This window comes from Leptonychotes weddellii, chromosome 1 (genome assembly GCF_054177405.1).
Source record: "Leptonychotes weddellii isolate Sample4059 chromosome 1, ASM5417740v2, whole genome shotgun sequence".
Taxonomy (NCBI): Eukaryota; Metazoa; Chordata; class Mammalia; order Carnivora; family Phocidae; genus Leptonychotes; species Leptonychotes weddellii.
Window position 1 is genome coordinate 107157754 of NC_138369.1, and position 21373 is coordinate 107179126.

Here is a 21373-nt window from a genome sequence, read left to right on the forward strand (position 1 = left end):
ATGATTGGTGATGTTGAACATCTTTGTGTGTGCTCATTGGCCATTTGTATATCTTCTTTGGACTAATGTTCATTTTTTTTCTTGCCTGTGCTTTTGGTGTCAAATCCAAGAAATCATTGCCAAACCCAATGTCATGAAGCTTTCTCCCTATGTTTTCTTCCAAGGATTTTATAGTTTTAGCTCTTAAATTTAAGTCTTTCATCCATTTTGAGTTAATTTTTGTGTATGGTATAAGATAAAAGTTCAACTTTATTCTTTTGCATATGGTTATGTTTGGATATTTTATAGTGAATTTTTGTTAGTCTTTATAGGTTTATAATGGTATTGTGATTATAGGAAGGAATTTTATTTTATTTTTTTATTTTTTTAAAGATTTTATTTATTTATTTATTTGACAGAGAGAAACAGCTAGAGAGGGAACACAAGCAGGGGGAGTGGCAGAGGGAGAAGCAGGCTTCCCGTGGGGCAGGGAGCCCTTAGAGCAGGGAGCCCGATGCGGGGCTTGATCCCAGGACCCTGGGCAGACGCTTAATGATTGAGCCACCCAGGCGCCCCTATAGTAAGGAATTTTAATCTAGAGTTATAGGTTTTTGTTCAGAATGATAAGGTAGAAGGGAATAAGTGAGTGGATATGTAGGGGGAATCCAGATTTGGTAATATGTTTGAAAATTTCCCAAATGAGGGACACTTGGGTGGCTCAGTTGGTTAAGTGCCTGACTCTTGATATCAGCTCAGATTTTGATCTCAGGGTCATGAGTTCAAGTCCTGCACTGGGCTCCAGGCTGGGAGTGGAGCCTACTTTAAAAAAAAAAAAAAAAAAGAAAAAGAAAATTCCCAAAATGAAAAGTTAAAAAGGAGAGTTAGTAAACCAGGAGAATGGTGTTTAGAAACCTAGGTGCATGTTGGTGGAGGGATGGGGTAACTGGGTGATGGGCATTAAGGAGGGCATGTGATGTAATGAGCATTGGGTGTTACATGCAAATGATGAATTACTGAACTCTACATCTGAAACTAATGATACACTATATGTTAACTAATTGAATTTAAATAAAATAAGTTTAAAAAAAGAAACCTAGATGCAGAATTTCTATAGTCAGTGGGCAACTTTGTTAGATGCTATAGAGAGGTCCATTAGAGTAAAGACAGAAAAGGTCCTGTTGATTTTAGCGGCTCTTTTCATGACCTTGGATATAGTAGTTTTAGTAGAGTGTGTGGACTAAAACCGGTTAGCGGAATTTTGAGAGGATAGGAACATGGAGAAAGCAGGGTGGGGTCACTCTTGATATATATATAAAATATATATATATATTTTAAAGATTTTATTTATTTATTTGAGAGAGAGAGCACATGAGAGGGGTTAGGGTCAGAGGGAGAAGCAGACTCCCCGCTGAGCAGGGAGCCCGATGTGGGACTCGATCCAGGGACTCCAGGATCATGACCTGAGCCGAAGGCAGTCGCTTAACCAACTGAGCCACCCAGGCGCCCGGGTCGCTCTTGATATTAAGAAAAGTTATTTCTAATAAGTCTAAAAGATTATAAACCTCTGACTAAACTCACGAAAGAAAAGTATGAGGTCAAAAACCGAAGGCCCTTCTTCCCCTTCTTCTCACCCACCCCCTCCAGTTTCAGTCTTCAGTTTGCTCTTGAGACATGTGGCTACTGAATGAATGGCATGGCAGCCTGAGTGTGAGGGAGATTATTGAGAGGGAGACTCAGACATGCCTTTGCCTGAGAAGAGCTAGTGGAAGGAAAGAAAAAATGAAAACGGAACTGAAGGGGACTAATGGGATAAGGCCCAGAGAAGATAAAAGGAAGAGATTCAATAAGGGAGTCTCCAAGTTGGAGAAAGGTATAGAAGCACTCATTTCTCTGAGACTGCAGGAAAGGAGATGGCTTCATTTTTCTCTCTTGAGTAATAGACATAGTTCTCTGCTGAGAGTGACTGAGGTTTGGATAAGGTTGGTGGCATCTTGTGTGTGGTCACATTTGGTGTAACCACAGGAATGTGCAAAAGCATTGCAGTGTGGAGGACCCAGCTCAGGCCTCAACTGTGATCAAAATGACTTTTTCATTGAGGAATGCCATCATCTGGGGAGATGTGCCATCTCATTGTTTACCAGGGATGACTCAGTTCTTTGGCTGGTTGACTAGGGAGGTGTTTCTCTGTTGGCCTTTTTGTGGGTAAGTTTACTAAAACTATGCATTCACATTTAAAAGCAGCTCAAGCAGGACTGCTCTTCAGTCCAAAGTACTTTAGTAGCTGTGCTTCCTTTCTGTGAGCCTCTTGGGTGAAGAAAGGCTCTCAGGTGAAGGAAAAAATTGACAGAATGATTACATGGAGGCCTCTAACCAACCATATTATGGCAGTGAAACCACTTTCACTTCCTCCTTTGAAGAGGTAGGTAACAGAAAGCTTGTCCCTGGCCATTAGTCATATTGTAGTAACAGTCCAGATGTGGTCAGGGTAGATTCCGTTTGCTATATTTTGAATATACATGTTATTGAGAATTAAATGGTTTTTATATGTATCAAATTTGGTATCGATGAGCCTCATGTAATATTTTGTAGTGATAGAAATGGAAGTTATGTTACCTACTTTAGAAAATAGAATTGTCTAAATAAGTATCTAAAATTTGTCCTTGTCAGATACTTCTCTATGTATATATATATAGTTGTTTTTCTCAAGATTTTATATAATGGAAATTGTTATTGCTCAAGATTTTATGCAATGAAAATTGTTTATTAAACATTACATTTTAGAGGATTTAAAAAGTGAGCTTTGCTTTATTTTTTATATTTTTTAGGAGACCCGTGTACAGTATCATCTCAGTTGGAGTTAGAAGAAGCCTTTAGGCTTTATGAGCTAAACAAGGATTCTGAACTCTTGATTCATGGTAAAGGAGTAGTCATTTCTTACTCTTCTAGAGCTATAATTTTTTTTAAATAACCCTATATTCTTGACCATTTTAAAACATAATTCTGATGTCTTTTTCTTAATCTCTATCCCTCACTGCTATGTAATTGTTCGTATTTAGTAGCTTCTCAAATGCTAGAGAAAATAAAATCAATTGTCTTATAATATTGGGAAATTTGTTATTTGGGTATGCCTTCATGGATATTAAACTGATCATCTCTCAAGTGTTTCACAGCAAAGTTTAGGAGAGAATTTAAAATTGAGTGCCTAGTAGAATTTTAAGTCATTCCCTTGCAGTTTGGTAATGTATGCAAATAATAATCTCCAAAGAGAAGGTATCTGAAATGTCCTTTCTTTTATTTGAGGGTTAACAGTGAAACTACTTACATAGTTATAGAGATTAGTGTGTTAAACATCTGCGGGCCCACAAGCTGGATAGTGGTATAGAAGAGACAAAACTCAGCCATCATGTAATGGTGCATTGTAGACCTGGGTATAAAATCTAGGTATTCTGCTTCCAAGTCAATGTTCTTTTCATTCTACTATGCTACCCCTCAAATTTTTTATGTCATGTAAAACCCACTTATATATTGCATTTCATTGGCAATATTTCATGTAACATTTTTAGGAGACCAGACGTACAGAACTCTTTAAAACTTGAACAAATATAAATCTCCCATAAGTATAATGAGTCAGCCCCTTGTTATGATTCCCATGTACTTTTCTTTATAGTGTGTTTTTTAAAAATCAGTAGCTTAATATTTTTCTACCTTCAGAGTTTGACATAGTGACTCCTAAGGGATCCATAATCTAACTTATTGAGGTCCTAGCAGAACTTCAGAAGTCATCCATTTTTGGAGTCATCTCTTTCTAGAATAAAACTACAGTGAATGTTTAAAGAAGTGAATGTATTAACAGTTTGTTTTAAGTTTTTATTATTTTTATACCATATCACAGAACTGTTTTTAGAAGTTAGCTTATATTTCAACTTTTAAGAATATATTGGGACCTGAGCTTCTCATACATCGTGTGTTGTGTTTTTTTTAAGCCATGTCCTTTTGTACATCACAGACTACAAATAGTTGGCTAGTTCATAAATACACTATGTCTTTATATTCTATCTCTTTATAAAAATGGTCTGAATTAGCCTGTTTATAAATTTATAGTTCCTAAGATAAAACTTACATTTTTTGGATTTGGGTACTCTTAGTGGTGTAAATTTTTTCCTAAATTCAGTATACATCTTTTAAGAACTGTAATGGTTTATGTTCATATTTGTATATATTTTTGTAATTCAGTTTTAATTTTTCATTGTAGCAAACTTGACAGTACAACAAAGATTTAGGGAAATAGTAGTTAATGATTTCTCTAAGGACAAAAAAAAAATCAATTGGTAACATAACAGGGACTAGCATGAATAATTTGAGCTTCTAGTGTGCTTGATTTTGGCTGTTCACTTTTCATGAAAACTTCTTTCATATAGCCTTGATAAATGAATCCCTTGAAAAAATATTACTGACCACATGCTAAGAGAGGGTCAGGTTGAAATTTGGGTCAGTTTTTTTGATATTAGAAATTAAAATTCTTTGTAATTTGTATGTTTTTAATTTGCTATATTAATTTAATTTAATTTCTTTCAGTCTTCCCTTGTGTACCAGAACGTCCTGGAATGCCCTGTCCAGGAGAAGACAGTGAGTGTGTATACACTTCACATCTTTGAGTGTAGAGTTACTTACGGCACAATGGCACAAGTGAAAGGAAACCAGAAATAGAACTTTTAGTCTATTTGATTTCTTTTCCATTCTTTAGTCTAATTTAGACTATCTTAGCAACTGCCTAAATTCTCTGCTTTTGCCAGATGAAAATCAGGCAGTTCTTAGTTACAAGTTACTGACGTAAGGGTCTGTTGTGCATTTGAAAGGAAAATTAAGTGAATTTTAAGTCATGTTCCTTTCTGGTTTTTAATTTTGGAAATTTTCAAACCTATGGAGAAGTTGAAACAACATTGAAAACAAAGACACAAAGATATCCTTTGCCTTCATTGACCAATTATTAACATTTTCTGTGTTTGCTTTACTCTGCATCTGTATGTGTTCACACATAGGCATACATGTATATACGTAAGAAACATGCTTGTTTTATTTTTATTTTTTTAGTGTACCATTTGAAAGTAACATGATGCTTCCTCTCTAAAGACTTGAGCATGTGTAGTTAGAAATTGTTAGGGATTTTCTTTTGAATGTCTAGGCTGATAGTTATCATTAGTGAGAAGAACTAAAAGAGTCAACTCTCTGGTCTGATGGAACTTAAACTTGCTTACGATCATAAGTTACTGCTTTTGATATTCAGTATAACTTATTAGTTGTGGATATTACTCATTTTCATTTCTGGTTTCTGCACATGGCCATGACTTTAGAAAGAATAGTGGTGTTATCCCTTGAGTTAAGTAAAGTAGTTCTAAACTTTTAGTTCTGTGACTCTTTTGTTGTTGTTTTTTAAGATTTTATTTATTTATTTGAGAGAGAGAAAAAGAGAGAGAGCACAAGCAGGGGGAGCGGTAGGCAGAGGGAGAAGCAGGCTCCCTGCTGAGCAGGAAGCCTAATGTGGGACCCAGTCCCAGGATCCTGGGATCATGACCTGAGTCGAAGGTAGACGCTTAACCAACTGAGCCACCCAGGCACCCCAGTTCTGTGACTCTTCCTGCAACTTGGTGAAAAGGAAAAATTAAAGAGCTATGAATATTTATATAGAGTTGAATGGGGGCCATGTACTATATAGGAAATGGGGAAATTTAAGGAAGTAGATAGAACCCTGAAGCAATAGTAAAAAATTTAGGTCTGGATTCAGTTAAGAATATTTTGCCGGAGTTCCAATGATGGATGGATCAAAGACTGAGCCACCCAGGCACCCCTAGGTTAAGATACGATTAACAGAAACTTTCTGCTTTGGTTACTCCTAACAGAGTAAATAAATAAATAAAAATAAAAGCATCTGTATTTATTTATTTATTTATTTCAAGATTTTATTTATTCATTTGAGAGAGAGAGAGAGAGCACAAGCAGGGGGAGAGGCAGGGGGAGAGGGAGAAGCAGACACCCCACTGAGCAGGGAGTCCCAACGTGGGGCTCGATCCAGGCTCCCCAAGCATCTGTATTTACAGTTCTGTATTATGCTATCTTAAGATTTCTAATTCAAAGCATTTCATCTCGTTTTTTCTATCTTAATTTTAAATGATAAACCCAGTGCTACATCTGCTTTAAAATATGAGTTTAGAAACCTAATGGACTCTTTCTACCAGTATATTAACTATTGCTGTGGAATATTAATGACTAATAGACAGTATGTATAATAGTGATTGACTTACTTAACCAGAATTACACAGGTCAACTAGATTTGGTCTTATGGAACCTCTTAGTTTGTTTAGAAAAAGTATTAATATAAAAACCATTGGATTAAAGATTAATGGGGAGGGGCGCCTGGGTGGCTCAGTTCGTTCAGCCTCTGACTCTGATTTCAGCTCAGGTCATGATCTCAGGGTTACGAGATCAGCCCCACCTTAGTTCAGTGCTGGGCGTGGAGCCTGCTTAAGATTCTCTCTCTCCCTCTCCTTCTGCCCTCTCCCCCTCTAAAAAAAAAGATTAATGGGGAAGATATTCTTGTGGTTGCAAAGTGTCCCTTTTAGAGCATCTATGAAAGTAAGTAAAATGTACCTTTACAATGAAGAGAAGAAACAGTCACTGCCTTTAACAGAGTGGTTGAACTGGGAGTCAGCAATCTGACATTTGTTTATCTCTTGATGTGATACAAGCAATACATAGCACCTATATATTATTTTTGCCAAAAATATTTGATACTGATTCTAATGAGGAAACAGACAAATCCGGAATGTAGGACATAATATAAGACAACTGCCTGGACTCTTTAAAAAAAAAAATCAACATCACAAAGAATAAACAACAGCAAATATGGCAGCATGACCGTTTCAGCATACATTCATGAGACAAAAAAAGTATAGCAACCAAAGGCAATGCTTGAGTCTTGATTGGATCCTGGAGAGAAAAAGAAAGCTATGAAAGATACTTTGAGGGCAAACAGGGCTATTTGCATTTGAGCTGTCTATCAGATGATATTGAATTAATGTTGATTTTCTAAGACATGGTAATGGTATTAGGGTTAAGTAGAATTAGGGGAAACGCCCTTAATCTAAGGCAGTGAGTGGATACTTAGGTGTTTAAGGGTGAACTGTTATATCTGCAACTTACTTTTAAATGATGCAGACATAAAAAAGGCATGTGTATAGAGAGGAAAGCAAATGCGGCATAATGTTAGATATTGGTAAGTCTACGTGAAGGATGCAGCTGTTTATTATTCTGTTCTTTCAACTTTTCTGTGGGCTTAAGATTTTTCAAAATTAAAGGTTGGGGGAAATTTTTTTTTTTTAATTTTATTTATTTTACTTTTGTAAGAGTGAGAGAGTGAGCATGAGTGGGGGCTGGGGGCAGAGGGGGCAGAGGGAGAAGCAGACTCCCCCACTATTCAGGGAGCCCAATTCGGGACTTGATCCCAGGACTCTGGGATCATGACCTGAGCTGAAGGCACACGCTTAATCGACTGAGCCACCCAGGCGCCCAAAAATTGGGGGGAAAATTAAAAGACAGAGAAGACTGAATAGTAATTTTTAATACATTTTTACTCCGTGGGCTTTGTTTTCATTTAGTCCCTTGGTGAATCTATTTTATTTTTTTCACTCTCAGGTTTTTATCAGGATATTTTTTTTTTGAAGTGAATATCATGAAAAAAAATCACAGACTTAATTATAAAAAGACTTTTATTCACAGTTGCTCTTTTTTCTTTTTTTAACTTTTTATCTCTCTTTAGAATCCATCTACCGCAGAGGTGCACGCCGCTGGAGAAAGCTTTATTGTGCAAATGGCCACACTTTTCAAGCCAAGCGTTTCAACAGGGTAAACCTTAGTTTGTTAAATATTAATAATTTGAGATAACTATTTTTTTCCTCACTACTGTGAAAGAAAAGTAGTCTTGTTTTCCCTTTTAAAGGAGTCAGTAGGGTGACAACATTCCCAGTTTGCCTGGGGCAGTATTCCTGTTATCTTCAGGTAATTTTTAATAGCATCTCCTTTCACTCTTAAAAATACCCCTGACTGAATTATATAGTTACCTTAGCTAAAAGAAAGTTGGCTTTTTTACTATAATTCCAGACAACCAGAAAATAAGCAAAGTTTATTTTGCAAACCTTTTAGTGTAATTTTAACTTCCACTGTTTCAAAAATAATAATTGCAAACCATTTACCTAGCTTTTACTATGTACCAGGTACTTTTCCAAATGCTTGACATCTATTGACCCATTTAATCTTTACAACAACCTTGTGAGATAGGTACTATGTATTTCTGTTTTATAGATGAAAAAGCTGAGGTGTGGGGCGGTTAAATAACTTGCCCAAGATGACACAGCTAGTAAGTGGCAGAGCCAAGGTTTGAAAGAAGTCGATTGTTTTTAACTACTCTTGATATCTACAAATACATGGACCCCATTTCCATTGTAAAAGTAGTGCCATGTTCTGAATTCATTCACGTAAATAAAAGCTACGACCCGAGGTTCCCAAAATCCTTTTCCCAGTAGCCCTGATATTTAAAAAGCTTTGAAATGAGCAAGTCACTTCAGGAATTGCTCTGAGAGCAGGGCTTTGGTTTGACCTCTGACCAGTCTGGAAGGTTTATGTTTGCTTGGGAGTCCTTGCATAGCTTTTTCTGCCTATATTTTTCAAGTTTAATTCACTTTTACTATTTTCAATACTCTGAGTTTATGTGAAGACTAAAAATTCTTGAACTTATAACAGAAAACAACATGGTTGCAGATTTCATTCTTGCAAATAAAACTTTTTTCTGTTTATTTTTCTGTGACCATCATAGCTTTGGAAAAGTTATGTATGATGAAGGGAATTGAGTTAGAGAAGAAAGCCACTTATTTTCACTTTTTTTGTTTGTTTGTTTGAGAGAGCGAGTGAGTGGATGGGGGTGGGAGGGGCAGAGGGAGAGGAAGAGAGAGAATCCCAAGCAGGTTCCACACCCAGCGTAGAGCCCTGACACAGGGCTAGATTCTCACCACCCTGAGATCATGCCCTGAGCCGAGATCAAGATTCAGACACTTAAACTGACTGAGCCACCCAGCCACCCCTTATTTTCACTATTTTATCAGCAAACTGTTGGCAAATGATTATGACTTTTTATTTGTTAATAAAATACTGTTGAATTACTCTTTCCAGCGTGCCCACTGTGCCATCTGTACTGACCGAATATGGGGACTTGGACGTCAGGGATATAAGTGCATCAACTGCAAACTCCTGGTTCATAAGAAGTGCCACAAACTTGTCACCATCGAATGTGGGCGGCATTCTATGCCACCGGTAAGACACAACTGTCTTATTTTAATAGAACATTTTCAGTAACACTGCTAGGACAGAGAGCTAAAATACAGAGGTGGTAAGGAATCACAGTTCAACAGTGTTGTTACAGAATGTAACTTTACAGTCCAGTTGACATATTGTGAGTTTTGGAATTGTTATTATAAATTTGTTTATGGTATGTAGTTAACTTCTTGATTTAATCTGCTACAAAATCCGGTTAAATTAGGAAGAGGTAGGGAGAACTATTTAAGAGACTTTTTTCTCTTAAGATAAGCTCATTAGTTTGTAGCTCTCATTGTTTTAGCATCTACACTAAACAGATGCTAAACTGGGGAGTTTTTGAATTTAAAATTTTTATTTTCACTTTCTATTTTATTTTATTTCTTATTTTTTAAAGATTTTATTTATTTATTTGACAGAGACACAGTGAGAGAGGGAATACAAGCAGGGGGAAGTGTGAGAGGGAGAAGCAGGCTTCCTGCTGAGCAGGGAGCCCGATGTGGGGCTCGATGCGGGGCTCGAACCCAGCACCCTGGGATCATGACCTGAGCCGAAGGCCAGACGCTTAACGACTGAGCCACCTAGGCACCCCTCGCTTTCTATTTTAAATATGCAGTTACAACATGTTCATAATAGAAAATATAAAGAAAGAAAAATTACATAAAAATCCCCCATGAGATCTGCTGTCTAAAGGTAATTGTCTTCTGGTGTATATCCTTCCAGAACTTTTTCTTTGCAAATTTATATGCATAAATACTTGAAATTTTCCATATAGAAAATTTCTATATGGAAGATTTTCTATATGGAAAAATTTTAAATATTTTTGTAGGTGTAACAGTATAATGAACTTCCGTATACCAGTCACCCGGCTTCAATAGGTACCAGCTCATGACCAGTCCTATTTCAGCTATGCCTGCACCCATATAACCTGCTTTCATCCTGTATTATTTTGAAACAAATCTAAAAGATAAGGACTCTTTAAAAACTAAAAAGAGAATTCCTTGTTCAATGTTCAAAATTTAATTTGCCTCATAAATGTGAAAATTTTGTTTTTACAGTTTTCATTCTGAATCAGGATCTAAATGTAGTCCATATCTGCAGTTGACTGATATGTGTCCTAGATATTTTTTAACTTACTGATTCTTCCTTCCATCTCTCTCTCTCTCTTTCCCCCACCCCTTAAAATTTAAATATAGCAGAAATTATGTTGTCATTTAAAGTGTTACAGTATTTTTCTCTTTGCTTCTTTATGGTTATGTTTAACATGTTCCCCTGTCCTCTTTAATTTCTGTGTATTACAGTTGGATCTAGAAGTTTTGTAGATTGTTTTTGAGACTGCTTCATAGAAGGTGGAGTGTTTTTCAGAATGTGCATAATGTTTGAGTCTCATTCTTCTACATAGTTTTTAACAAAAGTGAGATATATATACTGTTTTCTAACCCATTTTTTTCACTTAACTTTATATCTTGGTCACCTTTCCATATCTATCTATATCCTTACCAATTTTAGAATAATTTGTTATATATCTGTGTCATCATTTACTTAACCTGTTCCCCATGATTGTACATTTGAGTTGTTTTCTACATTTTCCTGTAACGAAAATCATAAATGAACTTTCTGGTAAATAAATCTTACTATTTCCTTAAGGCTCCAGAAGTAAATTATTGGCTTAAAGGATATGCATTTTTAAAAAGATCTGAATGCAGGGGCCTGGGTGGCTCAGTTAGTTAAGCATCTGCCTCTTGATTTCAGCTCAGGTCATGATCTCAGGGTTGTGAGCTCCATGCTGCGTATGGAGCCTGCTTAGGATTCCCTCTTTCCCTTTCCCTCTGTCCCTCCCTACCCCGCCTGAAGAAAAAAAAAAAAGATCTGGATGCATCTTTCTAAATTGTCTTCTAGAATGAGTACACCATATTTATTCATAGTATCTTCTTTGGACATTGTGAATGTAGGTTATTATTGGTGGCTCTTTGGCATTAGAATTATTTAGCTAGTTCATATAAGCTCAGGAGGGGGTTTGTCGTTAGGGAGGTGAAAATCTCATCTTAAGGAAAAAAACAAGGCCAAAAATTGTGAACATTATTTAGGTTACTGTTGATATTCTTGAGTAGTCTTTTTTTTTTTTTTTAAAGATTTTATTTATTTATTTGACAGAGAGACAGCGAGAGAGGGAACATAAGCAGGGCGAGTGGGAGAGGGAGAAGCAGGCTTCCCGCAGAGCAGGGAGCCCAATGCGGGGCTCGATCCCAGGACCTCGGGATCATGACCTGAGCCGAAGGCAGATGCTTAACCTCCTGAGCCACCCAGACACCCCAAGTTATATCCTTTCAAGTTTAAATTTTAATATGCTGTGTCTCGTTGAAATAATGTTTCTGAATTTATAGTGGTATTGGGATTTAGAAAGAACCCACTAAGTTACTGTGTCTTTGGAAATGTTTGCAGGAACCAATGATGCCCATGGACCAGTCATCCATGCATTCAGACCATGCGCAGACAGGTAAGAATGACACTGGCAGGAACCATTGTTCATCAATAGAGTATCATTTAAAGACTTCCTTAGGTGATTCTTTAACTTAAGTTTAAAACCAGTTATGTTCTTCCCAAATTAAAAGTTAGTTAACCCTATTTTGCAATGGTACTGTCAGTCACAATATTTAACATATACCTTTGGCGTTTTAAGAAGACAGCTGTGTAAACTACAACAAATGACTCTTTTCTGTAATTCAGATAAATTTCTTCTAAGACTTTTTTTAAATTGAGCAAACCAGTTTTTTTCAACAATGAAACATACTGATTTTGTGGGTCATGTTGAATGTTCGGGTGATCTGTTTTTATTAAAAGCTTTATTATCAGAAGTGAAATTATGTAAAAGACACAGAGATGCAGTATTGAAAATTCAAAATAGATCATGTGACCTCAGATGTCAAATAGATACAGAACCTTAAATATATATCTGCGAAGTTTGGGGAGCAATTAACTGGGCAGAGCGTACTGATCTCAGATGAATCCAGAAAGGGAAGGTGAGGGAGTTTTTCTGGAAGGACAGAATATAGTTTCTTGTTCATGCAAGAAGCTGGTTATATGAAATGTGGGGGGTTTTTTGGCCTGAAGTAGCTTTAAGGAATAGATACCTAGAGTTCAATCTTTGTCAGTTCTTTACTTGACCTATGTGGTTTGGTAGTTAGGAACATTTTGAGTATGAAGGAAGTGAGGAGTAAAAACCAAAGGCACCTATCTCTATGCCTTAGTCATATTAAAATAACTGAATAAGGTTTATAGAGTCACCCTTACAGAAGGAATTGATTAATTTGTGAAGAGGAGAAATATTTTCAAAATACCAGAAATATTTGTTAAGATCAGTACTTGGCTGCTAATTGGTTCTTGCTCTCCCCTCTCATTAAAGATTAGGATTTAACTCACGAATACATACAATTTATTACTAGTAGACAGATACTCAATTTTAAATAATGAAAACTTATTCTGAAAAACTTAAATCATGAGAACATTTTAAGTCAAACTCAGTTAATGGGTGCTGTGTTTTTCTCCTTTTCTTTTTCTTTTTTCCCCCCCATGTTTGGGATTGTGTTTTCAGTAATTCCATATAATCCTTCAAGTCATGAGAGTTTGGACCAAGTTGGTGAAGAAAAGGAGGTAAGATAATTAGTTTTATTTTATATTACATCATCAGCTTTTTAATAAGACTTGACAGTTAAAAAATATGACAATTAACTTGCTTAGATTTTAAATTATAATGGTAAAATGCAGGAATGATGTTTAATGATGCTAAAGTTCTATTCTGATTTAATCTAATAATTATTAATTTCATTTAAATTAAATCTGATGAGATAACTTCTCTTCTTTTTTTAACAAGAGAAAATAAAATTTAATAGCATACAGGGATAACTTATTTCATTTTAAGATAGCATAACCTAAAAAATATAATTAAGAATGAGGTTTAGAATACTTGGTAGTATTGTTAAGATATATTATAAATCCTTCCATCTTATGAGCTAATTGTTTATTTAAAGTATAAATGATAAGCATCTTAACTGCTATTTTTTCTATTAAACATTTGATCAGCTTTTAAAGCAATAGGTTTTTTAATTAAAATGTGTAATTAAAAATTTTTTTTTTTTAAAAAGCTTGTAGTAAAAAAGATTTATCATGCCTCACACCTTTGACTCCCACTTTGACTTCTGCGAGGCAACTCTTTTTAATCATTTGTAGTTGTGCCTGTAATGTTTATACCTCTGTTTTTCAGTTTTCCAACTTTATATATTTTAGGCCATCAAGATTTAGTTCACAGTACCTCCCCCTTTTCCCTTCTCTTTCATTTGATAGGTGCATTATGTTTTACTCATGGTTACCTTAAAAAAAAAAAAACCCAACGTTTTATTATGGAAGATTTCAAATGTAATTAGAAGTAAACAGAGTAGTATAACAAAGCCCCTTTATCCATTACCCAGATAAAACAAATTATCAGTATACAGCCAGTGTTGTTTTGTCTACCCACTTCCTTCACTCCTGTATTACCTTGAAGCACATCTGTTGATTCCGTAATCTCATATCTTAGTTTTTTGTTCTGTTTAAGTCAATACCTTGACTGTCCTTTAGCTATTCCTTCTCTTTCTTCCAACTTTCCTCTTTTACATACATACATACATATTTATTTATTTATTTATTTATTTAATTTTTTTTTTTTTAAGATTTTATTTATTTATTCAGGAGAGACAGAGAGAGAGAGAGAAAGAGGCAGAGGGAGAAGCAGGCTCCCAAGGAGCAGAGAGCCCGATGCGGGACTCGATCCCAGGACCCTGGGATCATGACCTGAGCCGAAGGCAGACGCGTAACCATCTGAGCCACCCAGGCGCCCTACATACATATTTATTTTTACATTGCCAAGGTTGTTAACGTTTATAATCTGTCCTGCAACCGTAACTACATCTTCCGTATTTTGTTCACAAGTTGAATGAATCATTCAAAAGAAGAAATTCCTAATAATAAGGAAAGAATTCTCTATTCTTCTAGCACCATGAATTGCTAATATTTCTTTTCAATCCTTGACACTCTTTTACAGCTTTTTGTTCTTTTTGGAGTTTCTCATTGCCTTTATTGTTATTGTTTATTGGTTTGGTTGTTTACCAAAGACTCATTTGTTTGTATCATCAAGATTTGTAATATATTTTAAAATTGAAGAATGACATACAATGAAGTACACAAACCATGAGTATATAGCTAGATGAATTTTCAGAGTGGACACTGTGTAATGACCACCGTGATCAGGAAATAGGATCTACTAATATCCCATGAGCCCATCATGTGCCTGCTCCCAGTCACTAACACCCCCTTCTCACTATGGTCTTTACACCAGAGATTAATTTTGCTTTTCCCCCAAACTTCATATGAATGGATTCATACAGTATGTAGTTTGTGTGTGTGTCTGGTTTCTTTTGCTCAATATTGTGTTTGTGAGATTCAGTCATGTTTCATGTAGTTGTATTTCATTTATTTTCACTGTTGTTTCAATTTATGTATTTTACTATTGATCCCCCCCCCGATTGGGATTATTATGATATGCTGTTATGAACATTCTTGTAAGTGGAGTTTGGCACACATACATAAACATTTCTGTTAGGTATATAATTAGTGGAATTCCTGAGTCAAGAGTAACTGAACTTTAGTAGATAATACCAAACAGTTTTCCAAAGAGCTTGTATCAATTTATACTTTCACCAATGTGTGTTCGATTGGCTCCACAAATCTGTCAGCATTTTGTATGGTCTATCTTTTTAATTTTAGTGAATCTGTTGAATGTGTAGTGGTAGTCATTATAGTTTTTTAATGTGCATTTCCTTGCTGCACAACTTTTCATATATTTATTGGCCATTGGGTATCATTTTTAGTTAGGTGTCTTTTTTTTAAGTGAGTGGTCTTTGTTGTGTTGATTTAAAGGACTTCTTTGTATTTCTTGACATTATTAGCCTTTTATTAGTTATATTTGCAAATATATTCTCCCACTCTATGGCTAGTATTTTCACCTTGTTAATGGTATCTTTTGATGAATAGATGTACTTGATTTTTAATGTAGTGAAATACATTCATCTTTTCCTTTTTGGTAGTGCTTTTGGGCCTTAAGAACTCTGTTTTTCCCAAGGTTATTGAAGATATTGAAAAGGCTGTACCTTCCCCCATTACTCTGCAAAGCTATCTCTTCATCAATTATATGCTCATTGCATGATATAATTCTGGATTCTTTTATTTTTTATTTTATTATTAGCGGATATCATGCTTCATGATTACTATAGCTTTATAATAAGTCTACCTAGTAAAATTCTTCTACTTTGCTGTTCTGGGGCTTATCTTGGCTACTCTTTCTGGCTTTTTGAATTTCCATGTAAATTTTAGAATCAGTTTGCTGGTTTCCACAAAATCAAGCAAATAAACCAAACCTATCGATACATTTCAGAAAAAGTGACATCTTTACAATATGAAATCTTCAAACCATGAGCATGATATATTCCTTCACTTATTTAGGTCTTCCTTAAATTCTGGCAATGTTTTATAGTGTTCAAAGTCTTTGAACTATAGGTATTGGATGTAAATGGTATTATTTTAAAATATAATTGTCTATTTAATACTGTTATATAGAAATAAGGGTTTTTTCCTAAATTGCCTTTTATCCCGACACCTTGCTACCTATTAATTCTGATAGCTTATCTATAGATAACTTTAGATTTTCTACATATATAATCATCTTATCAGTGAATAACAGTATCATTCCTTCCTTTTCAAATCTTATAGACTTGTAGTTTTCTTGCCTTATTGAATCAGCAAGGACCTCTACAGATGACCAAAATGATGTTGACAAGTAGTCATCAGATATCATTGTCTTGTTATATATCTCAGAGGAAATCTAGTATTTCATCAATAAGTTTGATGTTTGCTACAGGTTTTTATTTTATAGATACCCCTTATCAAAATGAGGGAGTTTGTTTCTAGTTTGCTAAGACTTGTGTCTTTATCATGACAAGATGTTGGATTTTATCAAAAACATTTTATGACATTTCTGGAGTTGATCATATGTAAATTTCATTAATTTTCAATTGTTGAGCCTATTTTTCATTTCTGGAATAAACTCCATGTGTGTCATGATATATAATTCTTTTATATACTGGTGGATCTGATTTGCCAATATTTAGGTTTTGTTTTTTATTTTCTTTTAAAAATTAATGTGAGTCATTGACCTGTAATTTCCCTGTTTTAAATTGGATTGCCTAGTTTTGGTGTCATAAAATGATTTTGGAATTTTTTGTATTCCTGAAAAGAATTCCTATAAGATTGCATTCTTTCTTCTTCTTTTTTTTTTAAGATTTTATTTATTTATTTGACAGAGAGAGGGTACAAGCAGGGGGAGTAGGAGAGGCAGAGGGAGAAGCAGGCTCCCCATGGAGCAGGGAGCCCAATGCGGAACTCGATCCCAGGACCCTGGGATCATGACCTGATCCAAAGGCAGACGCTTAACCGACTGAACCACCCAGGCGCCCTGCATTATTTATATTTTTTAAAAAGTTCATCAGAAAAGCACTCTGGGCTTGGAGTTTTCTTTTTGGGAAGGATTTTAATTCTGTAATTTATGTCTGAATAGATCTGGGACAATTAATATATCTCTATTTTGTCTTGCGTTTATGTTATTCTTAGGAATTTGTTTAACCTAAATTTTCAGGTTTTTATTGACATAAAGTTGTCCATTTCTGAGAATATGAAATGACATCCTTTTTTATTCCTGATAAAATTTATTGTGCATTCCCTTTTTCTTCATCATTCTTGGCAGGGGGATATCCATTTATTAGTCTTTTCAGAGAACTAACTTTTGGTTCTTCTCTATTGAATGCTTATTTACTATTCTAGTGCATTGATTTCTCCTCTGATTATCTCCTTATGCTTTTTTGTCATTCACTGTAAAGTATATCTTAATCTCTATTATGATTTCTTCTTTGATCAGAGCATAACTTTAAAGTATACATATACATATACATACATATTTGGAAAATTTTTTAACTTCTAACTTAATTCCTCTACATATTTGGAAAATTTTTTAACTTCTAACTTAATTCCTCTACAAATCAGAAAATGCATTGGGTGTGATTTCTGTCCTTTAAATTTTGTTGAAACTTGCTTGAAGGCCAAGCACATAGGCATTGGTATATGTTCCATACGTATTTTCAAATACAGTATGTTTTATAGTTATTGGGTGTGGTGTTCTGTACAGGTCCGTTAGGTCAAGATTATTAACAATGTTATTCCATCTCTGTGACCTCACTGACTGCTTGCTCTTTCTCAACCACAAGGTTACATTATAGATTTGTCTGTTCCTTGTTTGTTTTGTTAGCTTTTGCTTTATATATTTGAGGCCATGTTAAATACATACAAATTTAGAATCATATTATCTTCTGTTGGATTAACACCTTTTCATCATGAAATATCCCTTTCTGTTTATAGTAATGCTTTTTGCCTTAAAGTCCTTATGTTAGATAATTGCTATGTAACAAATAATCTCAAAATTTAGTGACTTAAAACAACAAGATTTATAATGTCATAGTTTCTATGGGTCAGGAATCTAAGCATGACTTATCTGGGTCCTTTGCCCCAGAATCACATACAGGTGCTGGCAAGGACTGCTTTTATCTCAAAGCTTGACTGGGGAAGAAGCCGCTTCCACACTTACCTAATTGTTGGCAGGATTCTGTTCCTTGCCAGGTGGGCCTCTCTGTAAGGCAGCTTACAACAAAGTAGCTTGCTTTATTTCATCAGAGCAAGTAAGCAGTAAGATCCAGAGGGAGTGAATGCTAGCAGAACAGAACTCAGTCATGTCATTCTCTTTTATAGTTCCCAGTTAACCATATTTAAAGTCTGTATATTGCCTTATCTTCTTACCATTCTGTGCTTTCTTAATCTGCTCTAATCTGATTTCTTTCACTCCTCACCACATCGGATTTTTGTTTCTAGATTTTTGTAAATGACCCTTCTCTTGAAAAATCATTCTCCTTCAGTTTTCATAATTTTTTTTTTTTCCGATTTGTGCTTACTCGTTTTTCTTAAAATTTGCTCTTTGCTTTTCTTGATACTCTTCACTTGAGAAAATTCATACTTAATTCTTATGGGTACATCTGTTGATTGTATGTGGAGGATTTTGCAGATATGTTTAAAAAGATTATCTTCGGTCTTCTCTATAAATTACCAGAAGCCTAAGTTTTTAGTTGTAAATGAATTAAAAGGCTAATTTTCTCATTCCAAAGGAGCCTGGGTACTGTGTAGAAAAAAATGTTTTCCATTAGTTAAGCTGCCTCATGCTTGTTTTCTGTCTATAGCTTCTAAAAATGTCTCTGAATGTGTCCTCCCATTAGTTCAGATGTCATATATCAAGCTTCCAGTAGACTCTTTAATCTTGATATCCCATTGTAGCTTATATCTTCAGGATGAAAAAGCAAGCCTATTATCTCAACAGCTCTGTCAATCTTATCCTATGTGCACACTTTGTTTTTCTGTCAGTAGTACCTCCAATCTCCCGGTCATCAAAGTTAGTGTCATTTTTTAAATTCATGTATCTTCATTGCCTCCAGACCCAAAATTTGTCAGATCTTAAGATACCCTTTAACACTTCTCAGATGTCAACTTCCTATCATTATCCCTCTGACCTCAACTCATGAATTCATCCTACCTGTTGCGTAGTTAGATTATATCGTATGATGTAAGAAAAGAACTATTAAGAACTTAAATCAGAAGATATTTTAAAATCATCTTAGGTATAACCAGGGCTTAGAAATATAATGTATTATGCAAAATTCCTCTAGGTATAACTCTTTGATGTAAATGTTCTCAACAGGCAATGAATACCAGGGAAAGTGGCAAAGCTTCATCCAGTTTAGGTCTTCAGGACTTTGATTTGCTTCGGGTAATAGGTAGAGGAAGTTATGCCAAAGTACTATTGGTGCGATTGAAAAAAACAGATCGTATTTATGCAATGAAAGTTGTGAAAAAAGAGCTGGTCAACGATGATGAGGTAAGCACAATGATTTATTATTTCTGAACTGTTAAATTGGCTTAGGTGTACTATTTCAGAGAAAACCTCAATGTTTGTGTCTTATAATTTCAGTCTATTCTAAATATATGCTTCAAACAGATTACATAAGATAGATTTAATGTAATGTGATGATTACTAGATTTTTAAAAAATAAAAATCAAACCATATTATTATCAAGGGAAAGTACGGGAGCTTTATAAAAGTTTTTTAGACTGTTTCATAATACTGAAAGATTTATTGGTGGTGTTTCTCTATTTGTATATAAGCTCTTGTTTCATGATTATCAGTGCTTTTGGTATTTAGCCTAGTTAGTAATTGCGTATGTGGTAAATGAATTACTAAGAACAAATTTATCATAGTTTTGATGATAATTCAGTTTGACATAGATTTCTTCCATATTTTGAAATAGGATATTGATTGGGTACAGACGGAGAAGCATGTTTTTGAGCAGGCATCCAATCATCCTTTTCTTGTTGGGCTGCATTCTTGCTTTCAGACAGAAAGCAGGTAAGATTGAAAGATAATGGAATAATTACTGGGCTTTACACATTTTGGTATATTAGACAATGACAGCTGCTTTCTATTGTAAGCCTGAAGTGGAAGACGTGGAGATGGACACAACAGTACTATGCTTAAAATTTCCTACTACTCAGACTCCAATCAGTGATATCATTTTAACATTGGAGTGGCATTAGGAAATTACCCACTTTAGGCAAAAAAAAAAAAAAAAAATCAAGTCATAAATATCTCCAAGATTCTAGTTTTAGTCCTTAAAGTTTCCTAAAGTTTAACTAGAGGGAGAAATCCTAACTTCTTTACCTTAAGTGACAGTTGAAAATGACTTATCTTGCAAATGCTAAAATTGGGGTGAGAGTGAGAGGCTCTGGATTGCTAGTGGTACTACTTTCAAATAGAAGACACAGTTTACACAGTTATGCTGGTTTATTTTCTTGTATCTTCTGTGATTAAACAGCTTTCGACTCCAACTACCCTTTGTTTCCACCAAATTCCTGGAATGTTTGTTAAGGGTAAATCTATAGAATGCTCTCTATGTTGTAACTGGTCTCTGTAGTATTTAAAATGCAAAGTGACAGTGCCTTATTTTGGATCTTGGCTTCATGTGCTCTCTCCTGTATTTATTTATTTTTTTTAAGCCTGACATGTAAAGTTCCTGGATTTAAGCCTTGCTGATTTTCTTTTCTTTTTTTTTTTCTTAATTAAAAAATACTTTTTTCCTCCAAGTTTTTATTTAAATTCCAGTTAGTTATCATTCAGTGTGATATTAGTTTCAGGTCTGTAATATAGTGTATCAACACTTTCATACAACACCTGGTGCTCCTTGCAAGTACCCTCCTTAATCCCTACCACCTCCTCCCCTGCCCACCTCCCCTCTAGTAACCATCACTTTGTTCTCTAGAGTTAAGAGTCTGTTCCTTGGTTTGCCTCTTCCCCCCACCCCACATTCATTTGTTTTGTTTCTTATCTCTCCTGTGTTTTAGATTGTTCTTTGTCATAGAGTATGTAAATGGAGGAGATCTAATGTTTCATATGCAGCGACAAAGAAAACTTCCTGAAGAACATGCCAGGTAAATATGTACTGTTTGTGTTAGATTTTTGCTGGAGGTGGGGCTGGGCGGGGGGAGGGTTGGGGGTAGGGAATGCTATGGGACTTTTTATGTGCCACTGGTTGAAAAGATTAGATAAATTATTTATTTTGTTGCTAGTTTTTTGTAAGTCATGTAGGGGCTAAGCTAAAAGTTAGTTTACATTATAATATATATTAATATAAGCAATTGAAAAGTATAAACAGTGTTAAAGGGAGAACCTTTAGTTTACTAAACCCAGTTATTTAAAAATACTTTGTCTATTCAACGTCCACAACTGAAATAATTGATGAATTTACACTTATTCATCTAAGGTTTGCAGTGATCTCTGACAGTTTTTTTTTTTCCT

The 21373-nt window shown here is 35.0% G+C and overlaps 1 protein-coding gene across 3 annotated transcripts in view; it reads left to right on the forward strand.

Moving 5' to 3' along the window:
- Positions 1-21373, forward strand: part of PRKCI (protein kinase C iota) — a 67547-nt gene that overhangs the window by 28830 nt on the left and 17344 nt on the right. For 2 of the 3 annotated variants that reach the window (XM_081829400.1, XM_081829402.1), the window contains exons 3-11: positions 2805-2894; positions 4555-4605; positions 7793-7878; positions 9199-9339; positions 11782-11836; positions 12932-12990; positions 19223-19399; positions 19830-19927; positions 20920-21006. In XM_081829400.1, coding sequence (XP_081685526.1) covers positions 2805-2894; positions 4555-4605; positions 7793-7878; positions 9199-9339; positions 11782-11836; positions 12932-12990; positions 19223-19399; positions 19830-19927; positions 20920-21006 — 844 coding nt within the window. Of the gene's footprint in view, positions 1-2185; positions 2399-2804; positions 2895-4554; positions 4606-7792; positions 7879-9198; positions 9340-11781; positions 11837-12931; positions 12991-19222; positions 19400-19829; positions 19928-20919; positions 21007-21373 lie in introns of those variants that run through there. The other variant, XM_081829403.1, reaches the window with a different exon arrangement.